General features: G+C 46.4%; 1 protein-coding gene across 2 annotated transcripts in view; it reads left to right on the top strand.

Annotated features, from left to right (window-relative positions):
- The window catches only part of B4GALT6 (beta-1,4-galactosyltransferase 6), a 71,356-nt gene that overhangs the window by 37,953 nt on the left and 16,507 nt on the right, over positions 1 to 16,896 (top strand). For both annotated transcript variants that reach the window (XM_069568938.1, XM_069568939.1), the window contains exon 4: positions 11,734 to 11,858. In XM_069568938.1, coding sequence (XP_069425039.1) covers positions 11,734 to 11,858 — 125 coding nt within the window. The remainder of the gene's footprint in view (positions 1 to 11,733; positions 11,859 to 16,896) is intronic.

Consider the following 16,896-nt stretch of genomic DNA (forward strand, 5'->3'; position numbering starts at 1 on the left):
TTGCCTGGAGAATTCCATGGACAGAGGGGAGCCTGGCGGGCCACAGTCCTTAGGGTTGCAGAGTCAGAGAGGACTGAGTGCCTGAGCAAGCACTCCGTATTAATAATATTCACTTTATCTGGAGTTGAAAAATAATGCTTAGTATTGATGTTTTGATTTGTCTATGTGAGGTTAGTGATAGAAAATGTCAGCTGTACACTCTGCATTAAAATGAAGACATACTTGCCTGTAGATTTCCCGTCATTCAATTCCTATTCAAAGAGAGTGCCTCTGTAGTGACCCCTTAATGCATTTCGTCCTAGCGTTTTTGGAATAGTTGCCTTTGTGGTTTAGCGTTCATAGTTTCTATGGTTGCTAGCCTTAGGACTACAACAAAAGCCACAAGGACTTTTTGAGATGAGTTTAAATAGTTCGAATGAAAATGAGCAGAGAGGGAAAAGATAAGCAAATAAACTTCAGACAAGCTCAAGTAGTGCTTACTGTAACAAACCGTCATGCCTGTGTTTATCGTAGAGAAAAGCCATGGGAGCCGTCGCAGAGTCGTGAGCCGCCTGTGACAGGGCCTCTGTTGTTCAGGGGGCTGGTGGGGAGAAACGCAGCTGAGTACGTGCCTGCCAGCTGAGCAGGCGACACAGCCAGAGAAGAGGCTGTGACAAAAGGGAGACAGCACTTCCTTCTGTAAGGAAAGAGACACTTCAGAGAGAGGGGGCACGCTGAAAGTGGGTCTCGCAGCATGGTTTAGTAGATAGCTGAAGGGGCAGTTTGCAGGCACAGGAGGCTCTGTATCCTGAGAGTGGGGAGTGGTCGGCTATGACTGGGGTGGGTGTGTTGTGAGACATGTGGGAGGTGAGGCTACACAGCAAGGTGAAATAGTCGTAGTCTCAGTCACTCAGTCGTGTCTGACTCTTCATGACACCATGGACTGTAGTCCGCCAGGCTCCTCTGTCCATGGAATTCCCTAGGCAAGAATCCTGGAGTGGGTAGTCATTCCCTTCTCCAGGGGATCTTCCCAGCCCAGGGTCTTCTGCATTGCAGGCAGATTCTTTACCATCTGAGCCACTGTGTAAAGGACTCACCAGTCCGAGGGCTGCCTGGGTCCCATGAATTGCTGGGCATCCATGAGGTGGGCATCAGGGGAGTGGAGCCCTGAGCGCGTGTGCAGAGGGTTCACTTCCAGCCAGGAGTGCATCTCTAAAGGTGCATGGTTTTCCAAGAATCCAGGGACAGAAAAGGGTAAAACAAAGTGGAAAACACTGCTTTGGGAAATGTAACCTTTACCTGCTTTCAGGAGATGCGTGGTGGGACTAGGACAGGGCTTCAGAAAGGTGCTTTGGATGAGCAGTTGAGAATGAATAAGAGTGGGGAAGTATCAGGCCCTGGAAGAGCCACTCGGAGCTCCCCGCATGGCCTGGAGGAGCGGCTGGGGTACGTGCCCGGCAGTGGTGCTAAAGAGAAGAGAGATGCTTGTGGTCCAGTGTGGTGACCAACTGAGGGATCAGGGTTGATTTCCAGGTTTTGGCTCAGTGGTGGTTAACCGAAAGGCAGATGGCAGGATAAACCTCACACTTGGGAGAACGAGGAAATGACTGAGTTCGGTGTTGGGCTTGTTGAAAGCTCAGGAGACTTTGTTTGGGGTCTGAATTTTTTCAGAGAGATCTGGGCTGGAGGTGGTAGCAAGTGAGCCTGGAAGAAGGCTGCATATGAGTGGGCCCTTGAAGAAAATCAGAGCCCGAGGGTCAGCAAAGAAGGGAAAGAAGCCAGGGAAGGGGGGATGGCGGGGGTCAGGGGACGTGTCCCAAAGGACAAGGAGTAGGCTCTGCCTTGTCCCATATCTCAGAGCAGTAAAGGGAGTGTATGTGAGAGGCTGTTGAACTGGGCACATCTTACACTCACGGGACCACAGCCAGCATGATTCAGTGGGGTGGTGACATGAGAAGCCAGGTATCCTGTCCTGAGAAGGCCAGGTATCGTGACCCAGAAGCGTGTAAAAACTAGTTGGTTTAAAACAAAGAAGTTCAGGATTTCCCTGGCGGTCCAGTGGTTAGGACTCAGCGCTTCCATGCAGTGGGGTACAAGTTCAACCCCTGGTCAGGGAACTAAGATCCTTACACGCCTCAGGTCATGACCAAAAAGAAGTTTTGTGGGAAAGGGAAGGAGACTTGGGGGAAGGAGTCTGTGGACGAAGTGGCGTTAAGGGAAGAACGATTTAGGAGGAGATGGGCTTAAGTGAGTTTTAAGCTCCATGGGGAGGATGCTGTGGACAGACTGAGATGCGAGTGAAGGGAGGAGGAGGGAGGTGTCCAGGGAGCCCGGATCATGGCGAAAGTGGCAGGAGACAGAATGTGCTCCTGGGGAGGAACTGGTAGGGACTAGGAGGAACACCGCCTCCTCCAAGCAGGAGTGAGACCCATTTGGAGATGAGGGGGAGAAAAGTCCAGGGGGCTCAGCCCTGTTGCTTCTACGTTCCCAATGGAGTAGGGACCACATGCATATGAGGGGTCGGCCATGAAGGACTGGGCAACTTGAACCATGAGATGTAAAATATTTAAAAAGTAGTTGTAGGGAATGCAAAGTGGAGTCAATAAATCATACATTAAAAGGTGCTGATTTACCTGTTAGCCAAGAGAGCCCTCCCCACACAGGGGTGGTCAGAAGCTACGGACAATGTGACTCTCTTTCTGTTGAAAGCTTATTCTGTTTAAGGCAATCAATTGGGTACTATCACCTCAATGATGAGTTTAATCTGTGTGCTTACTTGATTTTCTAGGGGGAAGAATTTGAGTGGCATTTCTCAGGTGATGAATTTGAGCATGGGAAATTGTTGAGCAGATGTGGCAGGTCAGGAAGGGAGGGAAAATAACAGTGTCTGAGTATCTGGGTGTGTCTTAGTCTGTTTGGGCTGCTAAAGCAAAAATACCCTAGACTGGATTACTTAAACAGCAGATATTTATTTCTCAGTTTTGGTGGTTGGACATCTGAGTTCAGGGTGTCAGCAGGTTTGATAACTGATGAGAGCCTGATTGCTGGTTCATCGATGGCTGTCTTCTTGCTTGGCGTCATGTGGTGGAACGGGTAAGGGGTCTCTCTGGGGTCTCTTCTATAAGGGTACTAATCCCATTCACGAGGGCCTCATCCTTATGATGTAATCACTCCCAAAGGCCCTGCCTCCTAACACCGTCACATTTGAGGTTAGGATTTTGCCTGAATTTGGAGGTGGGGGACCACATACATTCAGCCCATTTCTCCACAGGTGTGCTGTGATTGGGTGAAACTCATGGAGCTGTGTTGCTCCAAGTGTGGTCCAGAGATGATCAATGTGTGCCAGAAGCAGGGAGGAGGAGGGTTAACAATGCAGGCCTCTAAGCCAGCAGTCCCCACCCTTTTTGGCACCAGAGGCTGGTTTTGTGGAAGACAGTTTGTCCATGGAATGGTGGGGGGATGGTTTCAGGATGATTCAAGCGCACTACATTTATTGTGCACTTATTTCCATTATTACATCAGCTCCACCTCAGATCATCAGGCATCAGATCCCAGAAGTTGGGGACCCCTGCTCTAAGCCAAAGCTCAGAGCCGTAAAGAAAGGTTTCTGGGTTGCCAACCACAGGATGTAACTTGATTGGGTTAAAGAGGAAAGGGAATCCATAAAGAGATATCAGGCAGCCCCAGAAAACCTGGGTGGCGGCGGAGTTCGGTTCAGAGGCTGAGCAGCCAGAGCAAGGCCCAGACCACTCTGGGAAGAATCTCCTGCCGCCATGTGGCTGGGATCGCAGCTCCTGCTTCGCCTGTGTAGGTCTGGGGACCAGAGGTGCCACTCCTGGGGCCCCTGACACCAGAAGCTTCTGCCGTCACTGTGACGTCTGCTTCAGCGTCACCATCTGTGCATCTCATCACTTGATTGCTTCTCTCTGCTGAGAGGTTGGGAGAGGTTCTAGCTTCTTCCTCTGGGAGGCAGGACTCAACAGTGGGCAGTTGTGCAAGCCCTGAAATGTGTTGACATGTAAAGCTGGCTGCCCACAAACATGACCATTTACTGACACAGGAGCTCTGAGAATGGGCCCAAGACCTTCTTTCTCAACAGGCAGGCCTGGTGATCCTCAGCCACTCCACCAAAATTAGCTATTGCTTTTTTAGGAGACCGGGGAGACAGAAAAAATGGGGAGACAGCAGAGAGAATGTAAAGCCAGGACTGGCTGGCTGTCACCGCTGATGCTGCCGGTCATTCTAGGTGACGGTGGGGTTCAGGGTGTGAATTCAGAGCTGGTGTTACCAGGAGGATGTCCAGGGAAGGAGGTGAATGTCGCTGAACGTGGCTGCATTTTGAAAGGTAGTTTGGCTAAAAGCCAGAAACTTCAAAGGAGGTAAATTTATGAAAAAAGAAAGTTAATGATTTTTTATGAAGTGTAGGTATAAGTCTGCAGTGTACCTTCTTCTTTGCCTCACCCCAACCTTGTGGAGCTCAGAGACTAAGCAATGAGCACAGTTTAAGAATAGTGTTTCACTTAAAATGAAGAGTTGGGGTGATATCCTAGAAAGACGTTGAAGTACAGTATATGGGAAACTTCTCGGCCAGAGTAGGAGATGTGGGTTTAATCCCTAGGTTGGGAAGATCCCCTGGGGGAAGAAATGGCTACCCACTCCAGTGTTCTTGCCTGGGAAAGCCCAAGGACAGAGGAGCCTGGTGGGCTACCATCCAGGGGGTCTCAGAGAGTCGGACACGACTGAGGGACTAACACTTTCACTATGCTGTTTTCCGTGGTGATTATACCAGTTGACATTCCCACCAATAGTGTTGGAGGGTGGAACACTTTCTTGAGTGAAACACCGTGTATGTAAGGAGATGAGAGTAGCCTTGGTGGGTACCGTGGGAGGAGGGACTTGGGGTCCTACCACAGGCTCACCTGTGAGGTTCTTTCCTCTGAGGGTAGTTTGGAAACCGTGTCACCACTTGCTCACCTGTGCTGTGCCTCTTCCTGGCCACTCTCTATAATATGTCCCTTTTCCTTCATTTTCTGTGCACGGGAATAAGTATTTTTTTCTGATACCACATGTTGAGTAGCTGCGGCTGGTGTATGAAGTTAATAATAGGCAGATTATGACCTGTTTGAATAAAGGGGCACAAGCTCCTGACACGTGGTTGGCGGGGAGCTCCCTCAGCACCAGAGCTTCTACTCTGGGGAAGTGGGACCCACAGGATTGTTTTGATTCAAGGTGCCATTTCAATACACCTCACATGGAAAGAAGAGTCACGAGGTTTATTACTCACGGATCCCAGAAACTGGCAGGGGCACAGAGAGCTGGTGGAAGGGTGGCCTGCAGCCCCTGGAGGTAGAGAGCAGGCACCAGGGATCTGTTGCTGATAAGGTGGTTGGGGCAGAGGTCACTGAGTTTTCTTGGCCTTAGTTCTAAGTGGTTGTTATTAAAGGGGCCTCTGGAAAAGCAAAGTGGGAGCTTTTTGGCAGGAATCCCAAACTCAACCCCTTATCTGAATGTCCAGACTCAGGATGTGAGCAGGGTTATCACACCGTGAAATGCTGAGGCAGCAGCTCAGGAAAACAAAGGTGGTTTTTCTCATCACAATTGATCCCTTGATGCCTCAGCATTATTAATCTTCAGGGCAGATCACAGACACTGTGTGAATGGTGGAGATATTAAAGGCCATTGGCAAGGGTGTTGTTCACCAGCACACAAAGCAGAAATGCCATTGGCAGTATCAATAGACAAATGCCAGTTTGCAGTCCCGTCTGTAGCCACCCACTCCATTATTTGGGATCCAGCCAAGAAAATTAAGCCCTTGGATAACGTTCGGGTAGGTATTTGATTTAAAAACCCAGGCGAGATTGTGGAACACTAGTACCTGTTGGGCCATCTTTTGAACGTTTGTGTAAAGTTTGTGTGGAATTATTGACGTACACACAGAGGGGGTTCCACTTACAGCATGCACACACCTTCTTCCTGGGCCACTGAGTACACCATTTGTGCTGAAGAATCTCACTGCCGCTGCTGCTGCCTGAAGGCTGGGCTTTGTGCGGTGTGCTCGGCCGCGGCGGCTCACAGGTTGGCGTTTGCTGTAATGACGTGTTGTTTTGTGCCCAGAGCGGAGGCACCGTGAGTCACCTCAGTCCCATGGAGGGAGGGAGGTGGCTGACCTACTCCCAGTGTAATGGCCTGAATGTCTCAGGCTTTGACGTGAAGGGGCAGACAAAGAATTGCGGGGTTCTGTTCAGTGATGCAGGTGTTCCCAGGGAGACTGAAGGGCCCTGGTGTGAAAACGGGTGCAGGGAAGTGGAGGGAAGGAGGAGAAGTCAGGGGTCTTCCCCAGATGGCTGCACTGTGAGACCCAAGATGGCTGAGCTGTGAGACCCAAGATGGCTGCACTGTGAGACCCAGATAGCTGAGCTGTGAGACCCAAGATGGCTGCGCTGTGAGACCCAAGATGGCTGCGCTGTGAGACCCAAGATGGCTGCGCTGTGAGACCCAAGATGGCTGCGCTGTGAGACCCAAGATGGCGGAGATTATACTCCTTGGGACCAGGTCTGGGTCCTAGGACTCCATGAGTGTGGTCAGGGCATCCATAGCTGTGCCAGGAAGGGTCGGGGTAGATGGCCACCACCAGGAGGTTGTTAAGAAAGATGGTTTCAGTAGTGACATCTGTTGTCCTACTTGTTACGCCTCATAACAGGGTGCCCTCCACGTCTGTTTGGAGCAGTTCCAGGGAAGCAATGCAATTTGGCCTCCAGTGTCAGTGAGAACATCCCACTGGATAATTAGAGAACAGGTGATCATCCCCCAGAGGAAGGGACAAGTTCAGGGACCTGCAGGGTCCCTACGGCAGGGGTCTTGGTGGCTGTCACTCTCAGGGATCAGGTGTGGGATCCTGGGTTCTGCTTCTGGGGCGTAGCACCGCAAGAGGTGACAGCAGCTTCCTCCAGCATGGGACCACCGTCTGCTGAAGAGCACCTGGACAGAGGCGTCTAACTTGTGTTCAGCTGTCCCGAGGTTAAGTCACCAGGGACCTGGATCTCCAGAGCTCCAGTACGGAGCCTGTCGCTCATCTTATGAGGGAGGCCAAGCTGCTTGCTTCCGTCTCTATAGGCTTGGAAGGTTCTCTTTCTCTGTAAACAGAGCCCGGAACCAGTTCCAAAGACTTCTAAGAGCCAATTGGTGCCCTCTCCCTCTCCCTTTGAATGAATTTTCCTAAAAACAAAAAACAAACTCTTGCATTTCTATCGTAGTATAGCTAGGTGTCTTGTTCCTCACTCACACTGGCCGTTGCTGGACGTTTTGGTATATGCTGCATAGTAACAAGGAACGCCTGGGGCAGAAGTCACCTCTTCTCCAACTCCTGTGCTGCCACCTCCCATTCCAGGGGGTCCCAGTTGACCACCGAGGGGTCGGGACCTGCCTCTATTAGTGCAGCATTAACAGACACATTTGGGAAAGCTCCAGACACTGAGAACGTAGGTTCACAACTTGCTATGTGCTTACGCCACCAGTAATGCCCAGATCATGAGGATCTTACAAGCTTCCAGTAGTATTTTTTTTTTCTAGTATTTATTTATTTGACCGTGCCTGGTGTTAGTTGCAGCATGTGGGATCTAGTTCCCTGACCAGGGATTGAGCCCGGATCCTCTATACAATGGGAGCGTGGAGTCTTAGCCACTCGACCGCCAGGGAAGTCCCTCTAGTAGTTTTTTCACCTCCTCTGGGGGCTTGGGAGGAGCTGGTACCCAGGGCTTGGGGCCCCGCTTTCAACAGTGTATGATGCACTTGCCTCCTGGGTGCCATGAAGGCCCTGGTAGAGCTGCACCTCTCATGGGTTAGAGCAGCTCTCCAAGCTCAGCACTCAGTCCTGGCCCAACACAGCGGCCCCGTAGCTGGCCTCCCCTTCTGGCTCCAGGCCTCCAGGGAGCTCTCCTTGGCTCCTAGAGCCTCAGGGCCCATGCCTCCGCCTCTGCCCAGAGAGAGAGAGGCAGAGCCCTACCATCCAGCGCCCAGACTTCCACAGGTGGTCGTAGCCAGTCACCTCCACAGCCGACGCCAGGTGGGGTCTCGTTCAGAGAATAAAGGGAAGCAGAGGCGCTTCAGCCTAGGGGCTGCTGGCCGGGCTCTGCGGGGGAAGCTGACCCGGCACAGCACCAGCAGTTCGGCAGGGGTGGGAGGCTTCTCTGCCAGGCCTGGCATCAGCGACACACAGCAACTCAGAGGAGCCGACCTCCAGCCAGCAGTGGTTCCTTCCCCGAGAGACTGAACAACCTGGAGGAGGAAGTTAGCCGTTTGCAACTCCTAGGCATCTAGGAGTATGGGGCCCCAGCCGTACCCAGCATCCCATCCTCCCTCTCAAGTGTATTGAGCAGCTGGAGCTGGTGTATTAAGAACATGGAGATGATGACCTCCTGAATGAGGGGGCACCGGCCACCCATACTAGTTGGCAGGTGGCTCCCTTAGCATCTGAGCTCTCACTTGGGGGAAGTGGAGCTCGGGGGTCATTTTGATGGAAGGTGCAGTTTCAGCACACCACAAAAAGGAAGTAGAGTCTCAGGATTTACTCACAGATTCCAGAGGGGGCCAGGGCCCAGGGAGCTGCAGGGTGGGGGCCGCCCTCCGTCCCAGCTCACCAGACAGCAGATGGAGAGCAGGACAACACGCACCTGTCACTTACAAGGTGGTTGGGGTGGAGGCTTAACTCTGAGTGTTTATTTGAGAAGCTTCCCCAGGAAAAGCAGAGTGATGGGCATCTTGCACTCAAGTTCTTATCTAAATGTCCAGACTCCGGGTGTGAGCAGGGTGGTCACACTGTGAAATGCATAGGCAGCAACTCAGAAAGAAATGGCTGTGTTTTCAGAGAAACAGAAGTTGGTTTTTCTCATCAACCCACCCCACCCCACCTCCACTAATCAGTGTTTATTTTTCCTTCTCTCTTTGTGATCACACTCCTGCTGTTCCCAGTGGTGGTGGTGTCTGTCCTGGAGCCTGTCCCCCACCCCTTCATACCCACCCCCCAGTAGTGAGGTTGCTATTATTCCTGGCATGACAACCTCATGCCACTGGGTCATGTTTGGCCTCAGCCCATAAGATATTAATATTAAGATTTCAGAGCAAAGAGCAATAAGCACATAGAAAAGATGCTGAGGGTCTCTGAGGAATGTGAATGGGGGGCTGCTGGGGGGAGGAAGGTGAACTTCGGGTGCCTCAGGCATCAGAGATTGTTAAGTGATGGACACTGAAGCCCCCTCCCCCATTGAGGAGAAAGATATAAGGCCCGCCTCTTAATTTGCTGGCGCATGTGTGTTCAAAATGAAAATTAAACTACAAATGATGCTAGAGCAGACTGCTGACAAGAATGATGATTGCAGCTGTTGAAGCTATAAAGCTGGGCAAAAGGCAAAAAAATTGGTTTAACAGTGCATAAAGAATACCAACTTAGGTTCCTTATATGAACTGCTTATTTAGTCTAATTACTGTCATTTGGGGAATCATGCATACCAAGAAATGCATCAGATTTACTTGTGTGAATTTTATCTGATTACAGTTATAGATTCTGTTTCTGTCAGCTAAGTCATGAGAGTCTGTGCTGACATCGACTGATGGATCTTACATTTGATCTGTCCTTCCTCTGCAAGTTCATAGATTAGGTAAATCTGCCCTTTCTAAGATTAGCGACTTTGCATGTCTTGTCACAGCACACATTAGAGGAACAGACGCGAGAGGATTTTAGATTTTTTTCCTAGCTTACTCTAGGTAGCAAAGCCATTTGCATTTTGAAATACTTCTCTCTAGTGTGCCTGCCAGTGCAGGAGATCCAAGCGATGCTGGTTCAATCCCTGGGTGGGGAAGATCCCCTGGAGTAGGAAATAGCAATTCACTCCAGTATCTCGCCTGGAAAAGCCCATGGACAGAGGAGCCTGGAGGACTATAGTCCACAAGGTCTCATAGAGTCAGACATGACCGAGAATGCACACAACAAATGAAACAAGTAGTGCCTGAGTGCTTAATGGTAGTGACTGTGTTCCTGCCTCATTAGGTTGAGGAGGGAGATGGGAAGACGGGTGGCTGTGAAATCTTACAGAATAGAAAGTAGCAGGAGGAAAGGAAAGGGGCTCTCTTGAAGAGCGACCGTGTGTTTTTCAGTTGTCCCTTGGTATCTGAGGGGCATTGGATCAAGGGCCAAAATATGAGGATGTTCATGTTTTTCCCTTACTCTGTCGGCCCTCCACATGTAGGCTCTGCATTCACAGATTTCAGCCAACCTCATGGATACATGCACTTCCCTGGTGGCTCAGACGGTAAAGCGTCTGTCTACAATGCAGGAGACCCGGGTTCGAGCCCTGGGTTGGGAAGATCCCCTGGAGAAGGAAATGGCAATCCAATCCAGTACTATTGCCTGGAAAATCCCATGGACAGAGTAGCCTGGTAGGCCCCAGTCAATAGGGTCGCAAAGAGTCGGGCATGACTGAGTGACTTCACATGGATACAGAGGGCTGGCTGACTGCATGTGTGGAATCGTGGCCACTGAGCTCAGACACCTTGAAATAGGAAGCCTCAATATTTGTTGGTTTGCATTTTATGAGACAAGGAGGTGAAGGAACTTAGTTGTTAGTCCTTAGTTCTTGTTTGCTTTTTTAAGTTTAATTTTTGTAACTTTTTATTCTGTATTGGGGGTATAGCTGACAGTGTTGTGATCATTTCAGGTGAACAGCAAAGGGGCTCAGCCATTCATGCGTGGTTGCCAGGGGGAGGATGGCAGGAAAGGAGAGTTAGGGAGTTTGGGATGGACATGTACACACTGCTGTATATAAAATGGATAACCAACAAGGACCTACCATATAGCACAGGGAACTCTGTTCAGTATTATGTGGCAGCTTGGATGGGAGGGAAATTTGGGGAAGAATAGATATATGTATGCGTCTGTAGTTCTTGGTTGGTTTTGACTGAGTTAATGGAAATGGTTTTCCATGCAAGAGTCATTCCTGTTTCCATAGTATATGTTAGAAAAACTATTAGTAAAACAGCTCCAGGAATATAATTTATTTGTTAATTTGAAGAGAGAGTGCCTAGCAGACCAGGAACATCTTAGAAGTTTATAGTTTTCATTTTGCATGTCATGGTAATGCATGGTAGGTGCTCAAAATAAATTTGTTGAATTGTGTTTGCAGATTCTCTCTAAGAAATGTCAGTAAACTGGATGACAGTAGTAACCGCTAAATTTCCTGCCGGTGTACCTTTGTGCCCACATCTAATGGGCATGACCACAGTGGGAGGCAGATCTCTTTTTACAAATAAGGAAACTGAGGCACAGAGAAGTTAAGTAATTTCCCTAAGACACAGAAGCTAGGATTCACCTCCCAAACTAACTGCTTAATTAACTTTTATATACTGGGTGTTCATGTCTACTATGTTGATTATGTTGAAATTAAAAATGGTTTCTAAATAGTTGATTAAATTGAAATGATAAGCTATACTGTAATGACTGGAAACATTCACTAAAGAATACTATAATATTCATCATATTAAAAAGCTTAAGTGCTTTGGTTTTCTTTGGCTGATTTGCCAAAGATAGTAGGGTAACCATACGATTTATCATCCAAAGTAACACTGAAAGGTGGTATTAACAATTATATGGTGAAAACAGGACTAAATGGTACTATGCCAGCAAATATGTTACGCCAGCACGCTACTGAATGTTGTTTGTCTGACTTCATATTAAAGTGGTTCTTCACATTTTTCACCTTCTAGGGGGATTCCTCAATGCCAATGTAAGTGAAGTCAGTTTTGATGAAATTCATCAGCTCTTCTCCAAGGATTTAGATATTGAGCCAGGAGGTCACTGGAGGCCTAAAGACTGTAAACCCAGGTGGAAGGTGAGGTCCATTGTTTCATAAATCATGTGACTGTTACTATGCATTCGAGAAAAGTGTTTTCAATTCAGAATATATAGTGGACTCCTTGTGTCTTGATAAATGAAGACAGTTTGGTGTTTAGTGTTTAAGTATTGACAGTTCAGATGTGGGTTAGTTGTGTTACCTGTGAAGATGAGCTACACCTGTGCTTACACAAATACTAGGCTCCTGTGTTCAGTCTCTCAGAGAGCCTGCTGATAAGTTCCTCACTTGGGACTGGCTTGGGAAACAAATGGTTTTCTGTTCTGTTTGGAAGAAAGGCAGTGATTTCTTTGCCTCCCAGTGCTGCCCCTGATGGTTACTGACACCTGCAGGCGTGTCCCCACCGAGGCCTGGAGCCAGTGGTTTCCAGCTGGGTCTAGCATTGGGGCTCCTGAGTCCCAGGATTCTAAAGAGGCTGCTTGGCGGTCCCTGCAGGACACACAGAACAACTTTGGGCCCTCTTTTGCCTCTATTTCAGAAAGCAGAGTATAAGCTTTTCATCTTTTTGATATGTCAGAATCCTACTTTTAATGTTGTGTTTGAAAAACTGTAAGGGAGTCAGCGTGCCCCTGCTGCTTGAAAAAAAAAAAAAAACCGTGGTTTAAGTCAGAGTTGCTCTCAATACCGTGAAACTGATTAATAAGTACATGCCCATGTAATGTTGTTATGTTTGAATAAGAAGTAGCATTTATGCCATTCAAGTGAAAACTGCATATGATTAAATCAGATGTATGATTAAATTGGATGTTATATCCTGAAGGGCTGTGATGTAACCTTAATCTGGGAACATTTTTCAGTTCTTCTTTTAGTATTTTAGTATTTTAGTATTTTTAGTATTTTTTAATATTAGTATTTTGTTAAAATATTTATCCTTTGGTACCAAAAAACGATAATCACTCCTGGGAAGGAGAATTGTACGCTGTTGAGCTTCTGATGAAAGCTGTCTGACTTGACTGGCCTTGAGTCCTTTGTGTTTGGGGTGTTGGGGATCTGTATTACTCACGTTGGCTTCCCTAATGTAGACACCAGTCTCTTGTGTAAGGTAAGCACTAAACCCAGCTTTGCCGAGTTGAGTTTATGAGACAGATAAATGCCTTGTTATAAATTATTAAATCATTTTTTTTCCTCAAAAAAGTTGTAAAACTGCTGAAATGAATTCCAGTACAAATGTTGGCAATGCATTCTGTTTTACAGTTGCCTTATGCTGTTTTCCAGAGCAGATTCAGATAATAAATTGATTTCATGATTGATTTTATCATGTTTGTGTATAAAATATGGCCCAGTTTACATAATAACTACTTTTTTAAATGTCCTGGGCAAAATAAATTATTTTTCTTATTTGGGTGATGAGTATGTATGTTGAATGCTAATGGGGAAAGTGTCCTCAATCACAGAGGCTGTGGGAGAGTGTGGAGGTTGGTCCTCAGATGTGTTAATACGCGCGATGCATCCCCCTCAGGTGTGCTTTGTGCGGTATCAAGGGATAACTTGGGGTCAGAAAAATTGAGGATTTTGTCCTCTCTCTAGTGGTCTATATCAGATGTTGCATTTTAAAGTGTTTTAGGGTTTGTTTTCTTCTCATTTTCTGGGAGAGAGGTATGTATCACACATAGGTAGCTCCTACTTACAGATTTTAGTAGACTGTAAACTCCAGTGGATAGATAGGTAACACTGTTGAAAGTGGTGTTTCAGGAGCCAGCTAATTCAGGATTCTAAAAATTAGCTTATTTTTATTCAAGAACTATATGGTACTGTTGCTCTTATTAGAGTTATGTCTAGTCTCAGCTTCCGAGCTATGCAGCTCAAGGTATGGGAGGAAATTTGGAGATAGCTCAGAGATGACTTGTACTTCCATGTTTAATCAAATGACCTTCCCCCTGACCCCAGCCTCTGTTTACATTCTGATAATGTCCCATTTTAATCTTGGAACTGAGGTGAGAGAGGATGCAACTAGATTTATATGAAACATCTGCTGCCAAGTTGATTCTTAATATTTGAGGATTTTTTTTTTAAGACAACAACTAAGTTGTCTTAAAAAAAAAAACAACAAACTCAGTTTGTTGATGGCCAGTTAATTGGAACTGAGATCTGCTAAAACTAGTGGTTTCAGCAATTCCTAGGTATTCTGAGCACCACAGGTCCCCACTGAAGGTTTAGCACAGGACAGAGGCCTTATAGAGGCAAGGTGGTTTCTAAAAGGGAGGTTGAAAGAGGAGGAAGGTAATGCTTTTCAGATCATTAAAGTGTTTACCTATGATGTTACCTGTGTTCCATTCGGGGTCCAGGTGAAGGCCCGAACCACTCTGGTCTAAAACCTGAAGGCTTTAAAGAACCAGGCAGCTACTTGTTGGGCTTATCTGGTCGGAGGCCTAGAATTGTGCTTCTAGTCTGAGGTTCTTCAGAGATGGATCTTGACCACCTGCTCCAGAGCTCCCTGGGGTGTTTGGTAAAAATGAAGATTGTTGAGCTCCTTCCTCAGACATTCGGAGTGAAGGCTTGTCAGCTTCTACTCTGTTCTGTCTTGGTCGCAGACAGCTAGTGCTCCCTTAAGGTAGGCAAGTCGGAAGCCAAGTCATTTAGGGACCCTGTAGCAGGAGGTGTGATTAAAGTCTGAAAGTAGAACAGAATCTTGGTGGGGACAATGTATGTAGTCAACATTTTTCTTGCTGATCTCTTCATGGTGAGTGTAGGAGAAAATGAGCAGGGAAGAAGAATAGGTGCATGAATTCAGTAAGTTTAGCAGTTTTAAAGAGGTGTGGAGAGATCCACGAAGATGCCTTGTTTTTCCAAAGATAATAATCAGATGTTCTCCATCTCCAGTGGAGATGCATCAACAGGAAAGTGGCTCCAGCAGCAAATTAGGGCACATGTAAGGAAGAATCTCCTGAAACAAAGGCTATCAAACTTCGAAATAAATTACCACCACATACCCAGAGCTTCTTTTTCTAGAAAGTGAGCTATAAACTATTGAGAGTCATTCCAAGCCACAGGGAGGGACATACCAAATGAATCTTTAGATGCTGTTTAGCTTTGTTTTAATAAAAACTTCAGGCATATTCAAAATCTTTATTATCTGCCTCATTAAAATGTGGGCATGTATTTGTTATAAAAATGTCAGTTTAACTTTGAACTTGCCGTGACAGTGGGGCATTTTTTCCTTTTATAAACTCTCAGTTTCCACATAAGATTAAGAAAGAAAGAAAACTCAGTATTTTAAATGGTCTGTTGGAGAAATTACTGTGTTAGAGGCCATGACTACCTTTGTCTATTCTTATGTTCAATTGATTACTCAGACTAATTGTACTTAATTAATACGAGCTGTCTTTAATTTGACTCTACATTTTTAAAATAGCTTCTTTCCTTAAATATAGGACTTCCCTGTATCTCAGATGGTGAAGAATTTGCTTGCAACACAGGAGACCTGGGTTCGATTCCTGGGTTTGAAAGGTCCTCTGGAGAAGGGAATGGCAACCCACTCCAGTATTCTTGCCTGGAGAATTCCTCCTCCTGGCGAGAGGAGCCTGACAGGCTACAGTTTGTGGGGTCGCAAAGAGTCCGGCATGACTGAGCAACTAACACCACCACTACTTCCTTAAATATCTGTTTAATTCAGTCGCTCAGTTGTGTCCGACTCTGTGACCTCATGGATTGCAGCCATATCTGTAATTGACCTTAACTGCTTTTATAGCCCATTTATATCATAGGCTGCCAACTTGTGGCCAAATTCAAAACCAAGAAGGGCAAGCTCAAGCCTAATTTGCTAGAAATCGGGTCTCCTGCATTACAGGCAGATTCTTTACCATCTGAGCCACCAGGAAAGCCCAAATAAGTTACTGCACTGATACAAATCAGATAAGGTCAGTGGTAGAGGTTGGTACTCAATCATCCACCTCCTTTTTCTCCTTCTACTTTTCATAACAGTTTTCTGTCCTGAGAGTAAGCCTAGGGGCTCCTGAACTGCTCTGTGAGTTGTGTAGATTCGGGAATTCTGTAAATATGTTAGCAGTTGATCCTGAGGCCCATCAGCAAGTCCTGGGTCAGTAGGGAGCGCCCAGCACCAGCAGTGACCGTTGTGTGTGGAACGGAAGGGACCCCCTAGCTCTGGGTTCCGAGTTGCTCTGGCAGTCTCGTGGTCCTTAGGCTGATAAGCCAAGAGATTCCTTATGGAGCAAACCAAAGGAGAATGGGGCCCAAAGTGCAGCTGGCAGATACGCCAGAACCTCTCTAGTTCCTGCCACGTACCAAGCCTGGCACAGTGTGGACATGAAAATGTCAGCTTCCAGCAGACATAGGTCTCTTCCTTTTTCCACTGTCTTTGTCATCATTAAGGAAAAATTAGTGGCCGAGTTTTTAGGTCAGATGTCAATTTTCTGAAACCATCTTTTGTTCTCTTTTAAAATAAAACTATTTTAATAATCTGAAATTTTCCCTCATGTATGATCCTGGTAATGTAAAATACACAGGTAAACATTACTATTTTCTATGTCTCTAATGTTATGTCCTGATTCTGCAAGTAGGATTAGATCTTAAACCTATGTTCTGTCAATTATTTGCACCTGTTCATTCATTACTAAAAGTATTTGGTATAGTTGAAGTTTTAATAAATCCCAGATTTTCTCTTTAACCAGTTTATTAGGCTTTATTAAAAAACACCCAGAATATAGAATGACACATAAGCATTGTTATTAGACATATTTTGACTCATAAACTCTTTGAAAATCTCATGATTTTGGAATTTATTATTTGTTCAGCATCCTTTTATTGAACTCTAGTTGATTTACAATATCTTGTTATACCTTTTTATTAAATGAAAAATATTAATATAATTATCAAACTTCATTTATTTCCATGCTATGTCTGTTAATAATATCTCTAGGCAGATAAGCCATATTAGATACTAGATGTTCAAGTGGAATCTCTTCTGAATGCAGTTTGAAATCCATAAAGTTATTACTTATGATCTAATTAAAAACCTAGAATTAGTCTTGACACATCCCTCTCACTCACTGCTTATATA

The sequence above is a fragment of the Ovis canadensis genome, chromosome 23 (assembly GCF_042477335.2).
Source record: "Ovis canadensis isolate MfBH-ARS-UI-01 breed Bighorn chromosome 23, ARS-UI_OviCan_v2, whole genome shotgun sequence".
Classification (NCBI taxonomy): domain Eukaryota; kingdom Metazoa; phylum Chordata; class Mammalia; order Artiodactyla; family Bovidae; genus Ovis; species Ovis canadensis.